At 54.4% G+C, this 18,450-nt stretch overlaps 1 protein-coding gene across 2 annotated transcripts; it reads left to right on the top strand.

Moving 5' to 3' along the window:
* Positions 1-5,056: 5,056 nt before the first annotated feature.
* On the top strand, positions 5,057-15,806 carry MYBPH (myosin binding protein H). 2 transcript variants are annotated; one of them, XM_039698555.1, is made up of 11 exons: positions 5,057-5,631; positions 5,851-5,985; positions 7,789-7,956; positions 10,138-10,226; positions 11,165-11,360; positions 11,692-11,831; positions 11,975-12,134; positions 12,882-13,018; positions 13,429-13,615; positions 15,231-15,272; positions 15,570-15,806. In XM_039698555.1, the coding sequence occupies exons 1-10, from the start codon at positions 5,268-5,270 to the stop codon at positions 15,239-15,241; spliced, it is 1,587 nt and encodes a 528-aa protein (XP_039554489.1). In that variant the 5' UTR covers positions 5,057-5,267; the 3' UTR covers positions 15,242-15,272; positions 15,570-15,806. The 2 variants fall into 2 exon arrangements, with proteins under 2 accessions (XP_039554489.1, XP_039554490.1); XM_039698556.1 differs by having other exon boundaries at positions 15,596-15,806.
* Positions 15,807-18,450: the final 2,644 nt, after the last annotated feature.

Genomic DNA, 18,450 nt, shown 5'->3' on the forward strand with positions numbered 1-18,450 from the left:
CAGGACATCTCTGCATGGGTTTTCCTGTTTTTCTACCTCATCCATCTTGGAGAATGATCCCGTTCCAGCCCCAAAATAGCAGCCCAAAAGCTGGTCCTGGGTGTTTTCATCCCCTGCCTGCATCTGGGCAGCTCCTGATCCCAGCAGGGAGAGTGCAGGTCTGGGCACCCACCCTGCTGCTCCATGAGCTGATGTTGGGAGACCAGGAGATGAGTGAACCCTGACTGATCATGGAATTAGACAATCAGTTAGGTTGGAAAAGACCCTTAAGATCATTGAGTCCAACTCTTAACCCAGCACTGCCAAGGCCACCACTAGCCCGTGTCCTCAGTTGCCACATCCACATGGCTTTTGAACCCTTCCAGGGCTGGGGAATCCACCAGTGCCCTGGGCAGCTTGTGTCAGGGCTGAACAACTTTTTCCCTGAAGAAAGGGTTGCTGAAGAGTCAGTGAATCAAACTGGTGCTGCTGAGTGCTGCTGGGGTGAGCTGGGCTGTGCCCAGACACAGGGATAACTCTGGAGCCAGTGGCTGTTAGAACCCTGTACCAGTGCCCACCAAGGGATGTCCACCAGGCAAGAAATGCCCTCAGCACCTGAGAGATGCTCCTGTTAATGTCTCTTTATTATCTGGTTGATGTTTCTGGACCAGACAAAGATATTTTAAAGCAATACTTGCTTTAAATTATTTTCCCAGGGTGACACCTAGACAGGCCCTTTCCTGGGGGGCTTTGGGAGATCTGGAGCCGTGTCCCACTTCAGGGCTGGAGCCCCTGCCTGCAGTCATTGCTTTGGGGTGAAGTAAGTGTCCACTTGTGTGTGACAGACAAATGGAAATCTAGCCTGGTCCCAGCCCACCTGCTGCCTGCCCCGGCTGCTTGACTCAGTGCTCTGTGAATATCACAGTGACAGCAAGGCTGGAAATGCTGCTGGGAGCCAGAGCTGGAGTCAGGAGCAGGGATGTGGGATTTGGGAGGTGGCAGGTAGGGCACTGAGCTGCCTACCTAAACAACCTGCTGCCATTTGTGGTTGACCACTGTGTGCTTTCCAGATGAGCTCCCTAGTTTCCTGGAGATCTGAATTAACCCTGGAAAGGGGACAGGCAAAGGCAGGAACCACAGTTGAAGGGAGGGCAAAGGCCCACACATGAATCAGCTCCAGTAACCACCAGCAACAGCCTCCCTGAAGGGGCTTGGATACCTCCTTTCTACTGAAATAAGGAGATTTGGGCATTTTTCTGACCTTCTGTGATGTCTTCCATCAACTCACAGTCCACACAATGTGTGCAGGGTTAGATGTGGCCAAAGGAAGGTGGGCATGGTTCCTTCTCTGTCCTGTTGGGTGCCTTTGAATTCACCTCACTGGGGTTGGCAGTGGGGACCCTGTCAGTCCCGGGTATCCCCTGATGCAGGCTGGGGGTGGCTCTCCTTGTCGACACACACACGCTCTGTCCTCTGCCCTGGCCAAACCCGTGGCTGTGCCCATGGTGTCTGTGCCATGACGCCATGCCCAGAGCCTGTGGTGGCCCAGGTGTGACATCCACCTGCTGCTTTCACAGTCTTGCTGGGGTGCAAAGAGCCCACCAGGATCTCCAGAGCCGTTCATGGGGACAGGGACAGGAGGGGATGAGCACAGAAGATGTGACAGCTTCAGGGAGCCCTTCCCACCAGATGATCTCCTTACTTATTCCAGGCCTTTGGCATCTTCTCTTTGCTTTAGAATGTGCAAGTGGGAAGGTCTCACCACCTCCTGTCTAATCCTGGAGCCCTGTTTAGGGGATGGTCCTAATCTCTGGAAGCCTCCATGATTTACCCCAGCTGTCAGAGGCATCTTCTATCTCCCTGCACGACACATCAGCTGTCATGGTGGGGAAGGCATTCCCGAGGCTTCCCCCATTCCAGCTGGCAAGGTCTGTGGTTTCCTGAATTGGGAGTCTGGGTGGATGGGCCAATCTGGTGTTTTGGGGGAACAAATTCACCTCTTTGCAGTGGGATCCTGTCAAACAAACACAGCTGGAAAAGCTGTGCTGCATCACCGGGGGATTTGGAATAACAGTGGCATGAGGAGGATCTAATACTTTCTGGCATAAATGATATTTCCTGTATTTAGACCTATGCTCACTCGGAAAATAAGTAAGGAAATGTATCAGTGACTCGGTGGGCTGGAAACGTGGGTCAAAACCAAAAGAACCAGTTTTTGTAAGAAGAGATTTTTTTCTCACTGGAAAGCATGGATAACCTGTATTTCAGCGAAATCCTGAAATACTTAGAGTTTCAGGCAAAAATGTGCTGATATTTAAATTATCACTAAATTTTTAATATTCAACCCTACCAGCTACCTGCAGGAACAGCCCCCTCCATGTGATTTTGATTTCCATCACCAGACTAATTTGTGCTTCCTCACCCAATACTGGGGCCTGGGCCCATTCCTGTCCTGAGGTGAAATCACCTCCTGGCAGCAGTTGCTCCATCCCCACTGTGAATCCACAAGTGCAGCCATTGTGGTGGGTAAGGAAAGGTCAACTCCCGCCTCTGGAGCCTGTGGGAAACCCTTTATTTGGAATTGGGAGAACCACCTGTGGTGCCTTTGCCATCAACAGCAGCAGCTCCTCAGTGTTTCCCTGCTGGGGTTTGTTCAACACCCAGCACTTGCCCAACATGTGAATAAACAAGATGCCAATAAACTCTAGTAACGTGGCCCAGATAAGAGTGGGTGATAAACCATGTTGATTCATCTGCTCATAACCTATTAGTCACCCGCTGAGTCAACAGAGCAAAAGCATCCAAACGTCATGGAGCAGGTTGACAGACCCAAGTTTCTTTCAAATTGAGAACTTCAAGTGAAATTATTGCATTGATATTCTTTATTTTCGCTGGGGAAAGTATCTAATTTTCAGCTGCACTACTCCCCGAAATTGAAATCAGAGCAATCTGAGTGCTCATTTCCCAATGAACTGGAGTTTTGGCATTGATTTATTTTTCTTTCTGAGCTCTTTAAATTGCTTCTCTTAACATATAATCAAAACAAAGTTTGTTTTGGTGTTTTTTTTTTCAGTGAAGTGGGTTTTTTGTTAAGATTAGACATGGTGATTGAGAAAGACACAGGGAAGATGCCTGAGCAGATGTTTGTGGGAGTCTGGAACTGGCCACCTCTATCAAGGCATGGCCCATGTGTAGGGGTCAAGCAGAGGAGTCAAGGAGGGGGCCAAGGTCATCCAAGGCACAATGAAATCCTGGTGGGCCAAGGTATGGGGAAACCAGAGCTTCTCCAACTGGCCCCCAGGAGCCAAAGGCAGCTGGAGCAGGATGGATGGATGATCCTCTCCAGCCCTTCCTTGCTGTCTGGGCAGCAGGACTTGTCCTCTCTCTGGCTAGAGCAGCTGCAGGGAATTTTCTGGTTCATGACCAAGTTGGCAATTTTGAGCCACTCCAAGGTGTTCTGGGCAGAAAAGGAACTGCCAGTACCCATCCATGCAGGCAGCAGAAATGTCTGGGAGGTCCATATCACTCTCTCCTGCCCCAAGGATCTCATCCCGCAGGCATTCCAAGGGAATTTTGGGTAATGCAGAACTTTTATTACTCATATTCCTCCTCACTGGGGAAATAATCAAGGAACATCTGGGTTATCACATAGTGTGGGGCAAACAGACCCTCCCAGAGGCACCAATATTATCTCAAGGTATCCTGGTTTCGTTCTGCTGCCAAATAACCAGGAGACAAAAAAATATCCCTCCTGGAGGAGGAGGGTCATGCTGCTTCAGCTGGGGTGCACTCCTCAGGCTCTTTTTTGGGATGTCACCATGCATTTAAAGACCCGCCTGGCCAATGGGCCTTTGCTCTTCTTTCTCTCCCTCCCATTCCTGGGTAACCACAGCTACCCCCACCTGGAAAACCAGCCCCTTGTTAGCAAAGTCGGGATTATCTGGCCCTGCAGACAATGTGATTTGTGCTTGGGCTGTCTCGGAGATGCCTCTTGACCCTGATGTCCATGTCTGGAGATGTTTCCTGGGGACAGAACTGTGAGCTCACAAAACTGTGAGCTCGTGGACCATCACCCAGGAGAGCCAGGCTTGCTTGGCTACTTCAGAGCAGCCTCTCTGAGACAAGGAATTAGCTGGAAAATGGGAAAAACACTCTCTCAACTCTAATGGCAGGATGGTTAGGGATACAGAGACACTTCTAGCAATGTCTCATGCACATCATGAGGGCAAGTAAGGGAACAGGAGCAAGGAGAGGGTGAGTGGTTTATGACCCATAGAATTAATGGGGCTTTCCTGGGTCACTGGGAGGATTTGGGGGGTGAATCTGAGTTTGGAGGTAACAATAGGGTGGCTGGACATGAGTTCTGGGGTGACATGACGCATCTTGTCTCTATGGACAAGGATGGTTGGTTGAGCAGAACAAAGGCTGGAGAGCATGGCAGGGGGCTGGTGAGTGATTTATCTTCTCCAGAAATGTGGGTTAGGGGTATGGGCAGCTGGGCTGGTCCAGGTAACTCAAAGGTTGTCTTCCGACCTCTACCAACCCAGTGGGATTTGGGATGAGGCTGAAGAAGGACAGAGGAACCAGAGGGGTCTGGGGTTACAGGGACTGTGGGAGGATCTGAGGGGGAGCAGGAGGGTTGGGGGGGGTCAATGGAAGATTAACCGGAGGGGCTTGGGGGAGTCAGTCCGATGTAATTCAGGAGCTAAGGAAGGCAAGGGGGATGGGGGTTCCAAGGAGAGTCTGTGGGACTGGGAGGCAGTGGGTGGCTGAGGAGATGGCAGTGGGGGTGGGGAAACTCTTAGTCAGAGGGGTGCTGGTGCTGGGGACAGGAGCCATGTCCCCAAAGAAAGGTGACCTGGCCCTGGCCTTTCCAGTCCTGAGTGAGCCCAAGGGGGCCGCTGGGGGGGCTGGGCCCATGTGCTGCCATCCCATAGGAGGGGGCAGCTGGGGCTGCTGAATGTGCAGGTCCCGGGTGGCTATTCCTGGCAGTCCCGCCTGCGCAGGCAGATTGGTTTGCAGGGAGGTGACAAGTGCCAGCCAAAGCCTATAAAAGTCACCCAGCCCCTGTTCTGGCTCAGTGACCTGGTTCCCCCCTCCCAGCACAGCAGAGATCATTGGTCCAGAGTGGAGGCACCTGGTCCTGAGCCAGGACCCCAACCTCAGAGTCCAGACCCCAGATCCAGAGGAGAGATCTTTTGTCTGGAGCAGGAATCTCAAAACAGAGCAGACACTCCGGAGCAGAGACCCCAGAACATCCCCTTGCCCAGCCCCTACACTTTTCAGCGATGACTGGGAAAACTGCACCTCCAGCCAAAAAACCGGCTCCAGCAGCGGCCAAGAAAAAGACAGCGCCAGCCCCGAAGGAAGGAGCAGCCCCAAAAGAAGAAGCAGCCCCAAAGGAAGGAGCAGCCCCAAAAGAAGAAGCAGCCCCAAAGGAAGAAGCAGCCCCAGCCCCAGCAGCAGCTACTGAAGAGACCCCAGCCCCCGAGCATCCCCCGGAGCAGCCCCCAGCCCCCACAGGCGAACCTGCTCCCATCCCCACAGAAGCTGGAGCAGAAGCAACTCCCGTGCCTGCAGAAGGTTCCTCAGCTCCCCCAGACGAACCCCCAGCCCCAGCCCCTGAACCTAAACTGGAGAAACCAAAGGAAGGTGAGTGGGGAACACTGGAGTGGGGAGGGGACATAAGCAAGGCTTGGAGGAGGCATGTGCCAGGGAGAAGGGATGGGGGGGTGAAGTCATCAAGGATATTTTTGCAGTGGGATAGGGCTGGGGATTAGGTGGACTGAAGACAGTCCTGGAGGTTGAGTGATTGCCCTCCAAGAGCCCCGGTACTCGAGCCCTGCCGTCACCACTCTGGGTTTGTTACAGAGCCGCCCAGCTGCCCCTTGTCCTTGGCTGTGGAAGAAGTGAGTGAAAACTCATTCACGCTGACCTGGAAAGCCCCGGAGCAGACAGGCCGGGCAGGCCTGGATGGATATGTGGTGGAGATCTGCAAAGATGGAAGTAGGTTTGGTCTTTCCTACCTCATGAGCGTGGAGATATGGTGCATGGTTGTGGGATGGGATGGAGCTGAGTGGAACACAGCAGTGCATTTCCCCCAGCAACAATTCACTTTCTTTGCCCAAATGGATCCATTTTTAATGCTTATTTCTTTTCCATGAAGGAACAGGGAATCCCATTGCCTTCAGACAGTAGTGATGGCTTTAGCAGGGGCTTGGAGAAGGTTTAGAGTCACTGCTATGTCCAGCTCTAGGGGGGAGCAGAGACCAACACAACCTCTGGGGATGGTCTCTGATGAGCTCCAGAGCTGCAGAGACCTGGGGCTGGGATGGTATTTCAAGAAAACAGGAGGAAAACATTCAACCCTTCCATGTTTGCCTAAAATGAAGCATGGAAGGAACGGGGATAAAATGGGAGGATGGGGAAGGGAAGGGTCCTGGGCATGTATCAACAGACTTGATTATGTCTGGAAGGAGGGTGGCCGTGGTGGATGGAGGTGGGCTGGGAGGGGGCAGCAGTTGTCCAGCAATTGTCCATGGTTCTCCAGTTGTATTGCTGGGCGGTGGAAGGAGGTGAGTGGATAAGATTTGTGTTTTGGGCACTCTCTCAAAGCCCTGCTGGGCTTTGGGATGAGAGTGAAGGGTCTGTGTGGCTGGGGGGATCTGCAAGGGAAGGCTGGGCTGAGTGGTTTGGGAGACCCAGGTGGCCTATGGACCTCAGAGAACTTGATTCTCAGCTGTTTAGCTTGTGGCACACATGATGGACACATTCTTGGCTGAGGCTTCCATTGTTGGGCAGCGGGTGGAGAGGTCACTATGACTGGGTGGGATGCTTGAGGAGGTCCGTGCATGGGACAAGGAAAGATGGAGCCATTCCTGGAGGGATGTGTCTGACAGCCACCAAAAGGGCCCAGCCTGGATGCTCTGCTGGCTTGCTTTGGGTCTGCTGGAGGACAGGAGAACTCCAGTCCCTCTGTCATCACCCGGGGGCCACAGGACTGCTGTATTTGGGCTGGTATAGGACTCTGGTTGGCTAAAATATGGTGAGATTTGAGTGAGGGCTGATTTGAGCAATGCCAGTGGTGAAGGGAAAGAGGATCTGGTGGGATTTGCCTGCTCCAGTAGCATTGACAAGAAAATCATCTTGTTCTGAAGGTGCACATGAGGGCTTGGCTCACCCTGGCATATGTGGGTCACTCTCATTGCCCACCTGGGACACCCACTCCCTGGGGGACCGAGACAGTTTATTTTCTAAGTGAGAAACATCTTGAGAGGTTTGGCACATGGCAAAGCCAGGTTAGCTGGGTCTGGAGGAGGGCTGGGCTCTGGGTTGAGTTTGAGACATCCCTTACAAGCAGGAAGAACACTTGGAGAGGTCTATCTGGCCAGGGGCAGGTCCTGAGCAGATCTTGCTCAGTGTGGAGGGGTTTGTCCATTGTGAGCCCCAGTGTTGTCCTGGGGCAGTGAGGAGCAGAGTGCCTGGCAGGGAGCTCCAAGGATCTTTCGTTTCAGAAATGCACCTGGTCAGCAGGGACGTGTTCACTGGCCGATTGCCTTTTCTTGCTTGCAAATGTCCTCGTGTTCCAGTGCTGAGCTCCTGCCAGCACTTCATACCCCACACTCCTTGGCAGGGGTGGCCAACCTCCCTGCCAAAGTTCCTTTTTCTGCTGGTGCCCCAAATCCTTCCCCATTTCCAGTGAAAGGATTCTTTGCCTCTGGGTCTCACCTTCCGGGCCTTGATCCTGCTGCTCAGGGAGTGTCTGTCTATCCACGGCACATCCAAAGTCCTGTGCTGGGTCTGTTGCAGGTTCAGACTGGAAAGCTGTGAACCAGGAGCCTTTTCTTTCCACCCGCTACACAATCCCAAACCTCAGCTCTGGGGACAAGATCCATGTGCGGGTGATGGCTGTCAGTGCCAGCGGAACCAGCGTCCCGGCCACGCTGGAGCAGCCAGTGCTCATCAGGGAGATCCTCCGTGAGTACTGCTCCTGAGGGCAGAATTCCTGTGTGAAATCTCTGTCCATCCCTGCACCATGAGCAGCCTCTCATGGGTGTCATCCAGACTTTGACAGATGTTGTTCTCAGTGACTGTGTCCAATTCCCTTGGCAGAAGTTTCCTGACCTCTCCAATCTTGCTGATGTTGAAATTTTGGGGGTGAAGGACTCAAAAGGCAGAGCCACATTTTCCCATTTAATGGCAAGAGCTCAGAATCCACCTCCCCCTCAGCACATCTCCTCCCCTCGGCGGTGTCACATCCTGAATATGCCATGGCACACTGTCCACACACATTGGACAGCTTTGTTTATTTATCTCAGGGAAGTCAAGAGCTGGTTGTCTGGAGCATGGGAACTTTAATCATGCTGAACTCGCTAATGAATGAGTTGCTCCCATGCTTAGCAAGACTCACATTCCTCTCAGGGTGCTGCCAATGTGCAGATGGCTGATGCAGAAGGGCAGAGCCTGTTTGCACTCAGCAAAGAGCAAATAGAGAGTCATTTTCCCTCAGAAGGAATTATTAATGCTAAAGTTTTCTTGTTATTCAACACATCAGATTTTTCAGCTGCTTAAAAATAGTAATGATAACAAAAGTTATTCCAGGAACCACCAGCTTTTCATAGGAAAAGGCTTGGAGAAGACTATCAGCCCATGCAAAGGGTCCTGCAGGGTCCATCTTCTCAGTGTGCTCGGAGGAGGTGAATTTGGCTTTGGGGTGGTGGCTGTGCCTGTTCACCTCTAATCTCAAAACCATCCCACCAAACCTCATAGAACTGGGAAAACTGGGGTGTGAGGGAGTGGCATGAGATGGCACAGCTTGTGCTTTCTACACCCTGTACCTGCTGTCAGAGCTTTGTCCCAGACACATGTACAGATGTAAAACCCAAAGAGCTGAGAGACCCCCACACAACTTAATCTACAGGGTCCCTTCCCTTCCCTTCCCTTCCCTTCCCTTCCCTTCCCTTCCCATTTTCTCTGGGCCTGCATTTTGTACATCTCACCAGTTCATTTATAGCACCCCGGGGTATTTTAAATAGCAGCAATCGGACAGCACAGAGCTTAACAACAGGTGGGATGAGTGGGCTTGGGAGGTGGAGAGAGGCAAGGAGAAACCAGATGGAGGGTCAGTATGGGAGTCACATTTTGCAGGGAACAAGGGCAGGAAAAAAGGCCTTCCCACCATGGCACTTTGTCACTGGGGCCACTGACCTTGGCCAGCCCAGTCCCTCTGAGAGAAGCACTGGGGGAGCTGGGGAAAACATCCATGAATTAACATTCCTCCCCGAGGTCAGGTTTCCCTGCCTGAGAGAGACTGATGAGCCCAAGTGGCAGCACTGGGGATGATCCCTGCAGAAATCTCAGCACGAGCAGAGCAGGGACAGTCTCAGCTGTCAGGGAGGGCCCTCACAGCTGTTTGGCTCAGGCCTGGTTTATTCTGGCTGGGCCCCCTCCCCAGGGTTAAGCTCGTGCACATTTAACCTGGGCAGAGACTCCCCGCTCCTTTCCGAGGGGCTCCAGAGGGATCCCTGGGTGTCACTGAGCCAGCAGAGTTGTACAGCTTCTGTTCCGCCCTGGGAAGGGGACACGCTCCATGAGCATTTTCCAGTGGGGATTTTGCTTGTCTTTGTTATGTTTCCTTGGGGATGTTTGCCTTTGTCACGAGCCTTAGCCTTTCACAACTTGGTATGACCAGGCACCTCCTTGGTGTTTCAGAGGCCTGGACTGCACAGGGAAGGTGGAGGTCAAGCCTTGTCCTTGCTGAAAGTTGGGCTGTATGCCTCCAGAAAGTCAGGGGGAGAAATATTTCCCAACTGGGAGATGCTGTTCCCTGCCTTGTTACAATATAAGTTGTGTTGTGGCTCTTCTGGTTGAGGCCAGGCTGTCTGCATGGCCGGGCAGTAATGAAGAGGGGTGAATGATCCATCAGAATGCTGCCTTGGGATGGTGACTTGGGATCCCAGGGACAGCTAACACTCTGGGTACATTCAGTGGCATAGGCTAGCACAGTCTTGCAAGGGAGCAGAGCTGTCCAGGAGATGAGAGGGAGAAGGTGGCCATGTTGGGGTGGATTTCTTGCTGGCCAAGCAGGTGTGTGTATGGGGAGGGTCAGCCAGCTGAGGAGTGGGAGTTCCTTGTCTCAGAATGTGAATTCCATCCTAGAGCTCCCGAAGATCCGCATGCCTCGGCACCTGCGGGAGACTTACATCAGGCGTGTGGGGGATGCTGTGAACATCATGATCCCCTTTCAGGTACGTGGGCAATTTAATCCACTGGGCATTTCACTCCAGATTAGCTCCTGCAGGTTAGCTTATGGGTCCAACTGTGCTCTGACTTGGCCTGGTCACTGTGTCTTATGAGCCAAGGGTGGGTGATGGGCTGGGAATCTCTCTCCTCTTCCTGCACAGATCCCATTTTTCCCCTGCTACGTCTTTTCTGATGATGCTGCAGTGGGACAACCCCAAACCCATCAGGACATGGACTGTTGCTGCTGTCTCAACCAATAGGTCCAGTTCAGCTCGTGCTCCTGGCCAGCATCGGGCCATATGCCTTGGGACCCCACAGCACAGCACTGGGGTGCCTAGAGGGGACCAGCTGCCTTTGGAGGAGGGATGCCCCAGGGCTGTGATGGTGGATCAATGCTGACACTGGTGGGCTAGGCTGGAGGTTGTCTCCTCAGCTATCTCTTTCATCATGTCTGGGACATCACCAGAGCATCTCCACCGTGGCAGCTGGCTCTGAAACATGTTGGGCAAGCACAGGGAGTGAGAGGCCCCTGAGCTGAGGGGCTTGTCCATGCCATGTCTCACAGACAGTTTGGACTCTGTGCTGGCCATGCTCCAGACATAAATTTTCCTGTATGCCGAGTTCAAGTCCTGGTGCTAAGCTGGAGCCTGGGCTCAGCACCTGGGCCATGTGAGAGCACAGCTGTGCCCTGGCAAGTACACTGGGGCTTGCTCCATGAAGACCTTGGGGAGCTAGCATGTTCCTGCCTCATCCCTGGAGCCCGATGGCTTCCCATTAGTGAGTCTGACAGGAATCAGCTGTACCTTCTTTCCCGGGGACTGCTGGATGGGAGAGGTGGCACTCGTGCTGCTGCTGCCTGGACACAGCGGGGTGGCTCTGCCACCTGTCCCTCCCAGCAGGACCTGCTGTGCCCGAGTGGCTCCTGACCTGCCTCTTGCTCCAGGGAAAGCCACAGCCCGAGGTGAGCTGGACCAAGGGAGGGCAGCCCCTGGACACCAACCGCATCAACATCCGCAACACGGCTCGGGACACCATCTTCTACATCCGCCAGGCCCAGCGCGGCGACTCGGGCAAGTACGAGCTCACCGTGCAGATCAACGGAGCCGAGGACAAGGCTACCCTGGACATTCAGGTCGTTGGTAAGCTGAGGACAGGACCCTGCAGGATCACTCTGGAGTTCATTTCTCCTCCTTGGTTGGGTAGGGCTTGTCCTGGGTGGGATGTGATGTGGCAGCAACAAGGCAAAGGACTCTGGAGTCCCTGTTCCAGTGAGATCCTCAACAGGATCATGCATGTGAATTTCTCTGTTGGGGATGCAGAGTTTCTGCCAGCCTTGCCCCTCACAGCTTCTCATCCCTTGTGTGCTGCACCAGGGTGAGGAGAGATTAAAAGAAAGATCAAGGGATGGTCAAGGTACAGAATGTGGGGGGAGCAAACTGGATGTCACCCTGAGGGTGTTTGTGTTTGCAGAGCCACCTGGCCCTCCCCAGAACCTGAAGCTGGTGGATGTGTGGGGCTTTAATGTGGCCCTGGAGTGGACCCCCCCTGCGGACAATGGGAATGCTGAGATCAAGGGCTACAGGGTGCAGAAGTCAGACAAGAAGAGTGGGGTGAGCATGGGCGCTCCTGCTGCTGGTGATGCCCTGATGGAAGAGGGACTGCTGCACTCCCTGCCCCACCCTACACCTTCTCCATCCTTGTCACAGCCTGTCTTTCCTCACTGCTCTCTTTTTTCCTCCTTTTTTCCTTCCAGAAATGGTTCACGGTGCTGGAGCGCTGCACCCGCACCAGCTGCACCATCTCTGACCTCATCATTGGCAACACCTACTCCTTCCGAGTGTTCTCCGAGAACATCTGTGGGCTCAGCGACAGCGCTGCTGTGGCCTCTGGGGTGGCCTACATCGAGAAGACAAGTGGGGACATGTCCCTGGCTGAGGGGCTGGGGAGGGCGGTATCCAAGAGTGGTTTTGACAAATGGGCCAGCAGGGCTTCCTTGGAATTGTGTTGATGCTGCTGGGCTGGTCCCCAGGACAAGACCAGCAGGGGTGAGGCTGAGCACCCCCAAGGTCCAGAGGTCCCCTGCCCCCTCTCTGCAAATAATTTCTCCTCTGGGGAAAGCCTGTGCCATGCTCAGCCCCCTGAGAGGAACCAAGGTATGGACATCCCTGGGATGAGATGGAAGCAGGAGCTGGGAAGGGTCAGAACAGCCCTGGCGTTGTGCCCACAGCTCAGGGCCAAATCTCCAACCAGCCCTGCTCTCCTTCCATCCATTTCTGTCCTGCTCCCTGGTAGCACACAATGACCTAGTGTCTCTGCCATCTGCAGAGCTTCCCTCCAACTCATTTCTGTGGATGAGATTTGGGGATGGAGTGGGAGATTCAGAGTGTGCCTGGCCTGGGTCTGACCTGCTGCACACAGGGTGTGTCACAGTGGGGTTGGCATCCCCCCTGTTCCTTGCAGGGCCTGGGCACTACATGCCATGATTGGATGAGGAAACAGGGCTGCTCTGAGCTGAGGCCAGGTCCTTGGGTCAGGCCAGGTGACATCTGGCTTCTTACAAGAGGGAACAGAAGTGGGTTTGGGTACCTTGTGCTGAATTCCTGTGTTGGTCAGCCTGGGAACCTGAGGTCTGCCTCAGCTAGAATTAATTATTTCCTTAGAAACCACTTACCAGCCAGAGAAGATCCCCCAGCGGGACATGATGGAGCCTCCAAAGTTCACGCAGCCCCTGACGGACCGAACGACTACACGGGGCTACAGCACTCACCTCTTCTGCTCCGTCCGGGGCTTCCCCCAGGTCGGTGGCTCCTCCGTGGACACTATAACCTTGGCCTGGGGACACCAGTGGGGTTTTTTGCAAGGTGGCTGGAGGTGGGAGACCATCTGGGAGGTGGTTGGTGCTGATTATGGTTGGGTGAAGTTAAGGGGCTGAAGCTGCCCTCTGAGTCAAACTGGGGCACATTTCTGCATGGAGATGGGAGACTGGTCTTAAATCAAACCATGTCCTGTTTCCTCTGTGCTGGGGGAGGAAGGGTGGAGCAGTGGTTAGGGCCCACAAGTGGGAGATCTGGATCTTCAAAATACTTCTGACTGTGAATCCTACCATGGCCACAAGCTTCAGGCAGGGCCAGTGCAAAGGCAGAGAGAGGTGGCTGCATTTTGGGGACAATTAGATTTCTCATTTCTCTCCCTGCTTTAAACTTTCAGCCCAAAATAATTTGGTTGAAAAATCAGATGGAGATCCGGGAAGATCCCAAATACATAGCACTGATTGATCAGGGGGTGTGCTCCCTGGAAATCCGCAAGCCTGGCCCTTTTGATGGGGGTGTCTACACTTGCAAGGCTGTGAACCCCCTGGGGGAAGCCTCAGTAGACTGCAGACTGGATGTGAAAGGTGAGAGTGGCTCACGGGAAGGAGGAGCAGGAACCCTTGCCTGCCTTTTCCTGGTCTCACTTTCCCAGTGCTCTGGTTTGTCCCTGTTTTGTGTTGATCCTGGTTGTGAGGGAGTCTAAGAACACTGGGCAGCCCTGTGGAGCTGCACCTTTGGGCTGCTTGGGTTTATGGTCTTGAAGCATCTTGAAATCACCTTTCCTTATTCACAGGAAAAAAATGGGGAGGAAACCAGAAATGGGAGAGCCAGAGGAGCTGCTGGAGGCCTGGCCCAGCACTGGCTGCCCCTGCTCCTGCCCCAAGCATGGGGGGGTGTGTGTGAACCTCCTCCCCTGCATCTGGACTGCTCTGATTTATGTCTTGGCATCCTGCCCACATTTCCCACTCACATTTCCCTGCCTCAGCAGGGCATCCAGAGCAGACCTGCCCTGTGTTGCTCCCCACAGCCCCTCCTCGGCCCACGGGGGGATCACTGCCCGCACACCCTCTGTGTGTTCCTGTGCTGGCCAGGTGTCCTTAAACACTTATATTTCCTCTCCCGTGGCTTCCAAGCACACTCTTTGCCCCCAGACACACTCTGCCCCTCTTCCCACGCAGGCAGGGTTCCAATCTGGCAACCCCAGCACCCCAGTCCCCCTGGAAGCTCCAGGGCTGTTGGTGAGGCACAGGGTCAGTGCTCAGCTCTGTGGGAGCTGCTGCTGGACCCTGCAGGAGAGCTGACCCAGCTGGCCCCAGTCCCGTGGCCCCACAGGCACATCCTCAGTGCAGCTGTGCAGGGGCTCTCAACAATGATCTGGGTGGGATGGGATCTTAAAGTTCACCCAGTCCCACACCCTGCCATGGGCAGGGACACCTTCCACCATCCCTGGTTCCTCCAAGCCCCGTCCAGCCTAGCCTTGAACTTTTCCAGGGATCCAGGGGCAGCCACAGCTTCTCTGGGTAACCTGGGCCAGGGCCTCACCATCCTCACAGGGAGAAATTCTTTCCCCATACTCCATCTAACCCTGCCTTCTGGCAGTGAGAAGCCATTCCCCTTGTCCTGTCATGCCATGCCTTGTCCAAAGTCCCTCTCCAGCTCTCCTGGAGCCCCTTTAGGCCCTGGAAGGTCTCCCCCAGAGCCTTCACTTCTCCACATGAACACCCCCAGCTGTCCCAGCCTGGCTCCAGAGCAGAGGGGCTCCAGCCCTCAGAGCAGCTCTGTGGCCTTCTCTGAGCTCACTCCAGCAGCTCCAGGTCCTTCTGCTGCTGTTGGGTCCCAGGGCTGGGGCAGCTCTGCAGGTGGGGTCTCACCTGCGTGGAGCAGAGGGGCAGAATTCCCCTTCCCCTGCTGCCCACTGGGGGATCAGCCCAACTGGCCAAGGAGGATGAGCTGGGCATTGTGCTGGGGACACAGAGCACCTTGGAGTCACCCAGGCTGGGGCCTCGGGGGACACTGGCCTGGAGCAGGCAGAGATGGGGGAGTGTGGGATTGCTTGGGGTAGGTGTGTGCAGGGATGGGGTGTGCAGGGCGGAGATGTGCAGGTGCACATTGGGGTGAGCACACATCACTTTTGGGAGACAAAAGGGGAGTAAGACAAGGGGAGTTCAAGGTGTTTTTGTCTCCTGTGCTCTCCTACAGTGCCCAAATGAGGACACGTTGGAGGACAAGACAAAGAGCAAGGTAGGTCTGGGTTGGGGCACCAGGATGGAGGGAAGGTGGATCACTTCAGGGGGCTGGAGTGGGCTGAGTGTCCTGGATTAGCCCTTGTTACCTGCTGATGGAGTTCCAGCTCAGGTCTTCCTTGTCCTGTGGCTGGAGATGCATGGGTGGGGTGGGATGATGAACCTGAGGGAAACCTATCCCTTGGTGAGGTGGAGGGAGGGCTGTAAATGTGGCTGGGTTTGTCTTGCATTAGAGCTGTGGCAGGGACATGTTTCCCACCAGTCCCTGACCAGGGCTCTCTTGGTGCCCTTGCAGGACTTGGATCTTGTTCCTTTTCCCAGGTGGATCCTGCAGGTGCCAGGCGGTGGCGGGGCAGGCACTGATGCCCCTGGCCATGGTCTCTGCTGCCTGCTGCACTGCCCTCCCTGGCAGTGCTTTGGGGGCTGCACCTCAGCCTGCCATGGCATGGCACTCTCTGAACCTGTCATTGGCTGTGACAATAAAACAAACCCAGCTGAGGGGCTTTGGCCCTAATAAAAGACACCAAACGCCTCTGTCTTGCTTATTGTGGGGTTGGCTTGGGTGGGGAGATGTGGAGGGGTGCCAGGGCTGCTGTTGGAGTCACGTAGGATCCCACCCAACCAAGGGCAGAGGAGATGGGTTTTGAGCTTGGAAAGGAAGGACCAGCTTTATGAAACACACAGGGAGATTACTGAACCAGAAGGAGCCTAACAAGGAGAAAGAGAAGGCAGAAAGATTTCCTTCTGGAGCAGGGGAATGATTCTGGCTGGGGAAAAATAAATGCTACATCAATGTTGCAGCACCTTAATGCTTCTTTATTGAAGCACAGTTTTTTTATCCACACCAGTGAGGCAATGATCCAGCTGGGAGCTGTCACCTCCCCACGGTGGGTACAGGACATGTTGATGTTTTATCCAGAGAGGACTCATCCCTGTGAGCTGGTGGCTCATGTGCAGGGTGAGTTATCACTTGAGCTCTGGGCCAGCTCGGGGCAGACACTGGGTGTTACCAGAGCCCAGAGGGCTGGGGGCATGAGGGTAGGAGCTCTCCCAGCTGCATGGCAGCTCTGTCATGGGGCCAGAGCCACATCCTGCCTGTGTCCTGGCTGGCCCTGGAATTGTCAGTGTAGATGCAAATCCAGCCTGGCATGCACAGATTGGAGCCCATCCCACTCTTGGTGCTACAGAGAGCAAAGCTGGGCAGTGCCTGTGATTAACCAAGCCCCTCTCTGCCCCATCTCTCCTGCAGCCCCTCTGCTTTGTCCCCATCTGTCCCCAGGCACCTACAGCCCAAGATGAAGCCCAGGGAGTGTTACTGGTCCCATGCGGCTCAGTAATGGTGCAGCACCAGCCACACCAGGGTTGTTCCACCATCAGAGGGCATTGTCGGATTAATTTTATCCCAGTGCTGGTCGGGATGGATTTTTGAGGTGGTTGGAACGGGTGGTAATGCCACAGAGCAGAGGTTGCAGTCCCAGCTGGCAACTGCAGAGCTTGCTTTCCCTAGCATGCTCATACCCAGCCCCAGACACTGCTGGGGGTGTCCTGTCCCCCTTGGTGTCCATGGTACCGGGGCACGTGGCCTTGGGCAGGGGGATCTTCAGGGACAGAGTCGGGAAGCAGGCTGTGAGCTGATCAGCAGGACTCTGTCATACTGCATGCTGTGCCCTTTCCAGGCCCTTATTTCAGTTTTACAGAGCACAGACTGCGTTTGTAACCCCACAGGGGACGGAGGTGGGTGACAACATCCAATTTTAGTGAGGGCTCCCCCTGAGGGACAGGTCTGGAGAGCACAGAGTGGAAAAATCCACTTTATGCTATTTTTAATGAAGCAACTATTCACATGCCCTTTAATTTACGAGCAACCCAGTTGCCAGGTTCCTGGTTACCTTAGCAAGGATCAGGCCAAAGGGTCAGTTCAAGAAAAGCAGCAGAAATAAGATGCAAATGGGAGGCAGAGCTGGGCAAACAGCAGCACTAATCTGAAGGCAAGGTGCTGCAGAGGACAACAGCCTCAGCCTGGGGTCCTCTCTCATCCTCACTAACCCGGGGATCAGCATCCTCAGGTACCACTGATATTGGTGCTCCATGAGACCTGAGGCTCTTCCCTCTGCTCTTTGCAGGAGATGCTGGCTCTGGCCACAGCTGGCACAGGACATGGCAAAGTGGGAGCAGGGAGTCACTGCACTGGGCAGAGGAGCTGCTGGGCTGATGTGGGGCGAGCCAAAGCCTCATCCTCATGTGAGAGGTTCAGCGCTGGCCCCAGGGCACCTGGTGATGCCTGGGAGGGGGGTGTGGGCTGAAGTCTGTGGGGAGTTGCTGTTCCCAAGGGCTCAGCACCAGCACAGCACCATCTACACCATGGGAAGGTTGGGAGGGTGTTCAGGACCCCTCTACTGTGATGAGGACTAAGGGAAGGATTTTCTCCTGTCCTTGCCATTGTTTTTCTGCTCTGCTCCTGTTGTTCCCAGTGCTGTCTGAGCCAGGAGCCTGGAAATACATCAAGGCACCTGCAAAATGTGGGTGGCTGAGCCTTTCATCTCCTCTCTTCCTTGCTGCCCTCCTCATCCCTCCAAGCTAAATAGAACTGGCTGCAGCAGTGGAAGAAGGGACTCCTGGCTGCCCCAATGCCTGTGCTGCACACTCCCAACATTGCTAAAAATCACCCATAAATCTCAGCCATCCAAGGTCCTTCTCCTCTCTGCACCCCCAGTCTCTGTGGGAATTTGCTGCAGTCACTTTGCTCACTGCTGACGTCCCCTCTGAGGAGCACGACCCTGCTGGGGCAGGGGCAGGGCCACAGGACCTGTGCTTCCAGTGGGAGCCTGGTGAACAAGGGATGCTGATAAGAAAAGAATCCAAATCAACTCAAATTTTTCCACCACTGCTTCAGCCCTGGAGGAGGGACTGGCACTTCCAGCATCCAGATGGACCAGAGCTGGATGAGGGATAGTCCATCTCCAGCCAATCCCTCCTCAAATCTATCCACAGCTGAACTTTAGTGGTGGCAAAGTGCCCTGTGACAGCACCCACATGGTGGCCTGTAGCTGTTCCCTACTTCCTCCCAGAGGGGTCCATGTTCCTCTCTGCCTCCTGGGCTGTGGAGGTGGCTGCATTAACTCACAATGTTTGGGTCAAAAGAATTTGGCTGCACAGAGAGGGTGGGAGGGAAAACA

Source organism: Passer montanus, unplaced genomic scaffold (assembly GCF_014805655.1).
Source record: "Passer montanus isolate IOZ18808 unplaced genomic scaffold, ASM1480565v1 scaffold127, whole genome shotgun sequence".
NCBI classification, from domain to species: domain Eukaryota; kingdom Metazoa; phylum Chordata; class Aves; order Passeriformes; family Passeridae; genus Passer; species Passer montanus.

Bases quoted from the DNA above. Each gene is read 5' to 3' on its own strand.
- MYBPH (XM_039698555.1), top strand. From the start codon at position 5,268: ATGACTGGGAAAACTGCACCTCCAGCCAAAAAACCGGCTCCAGCAGCG. The intron at 7,957-10,137 runs GTGAGTACTGCT...ATTCCATCCTAG, and splicing joins GCTCATCAGGGAGATCCTCC to AGCTCCCGAAGATCCGCATG. The intron at 11,361-11,691 runs GTAAGCTGAGGA...TTGTGTTTGCAG, and splicing joins CCTGGACATTCAGGTCGTTG to AGCCACCTGGCCCTCCCCAG.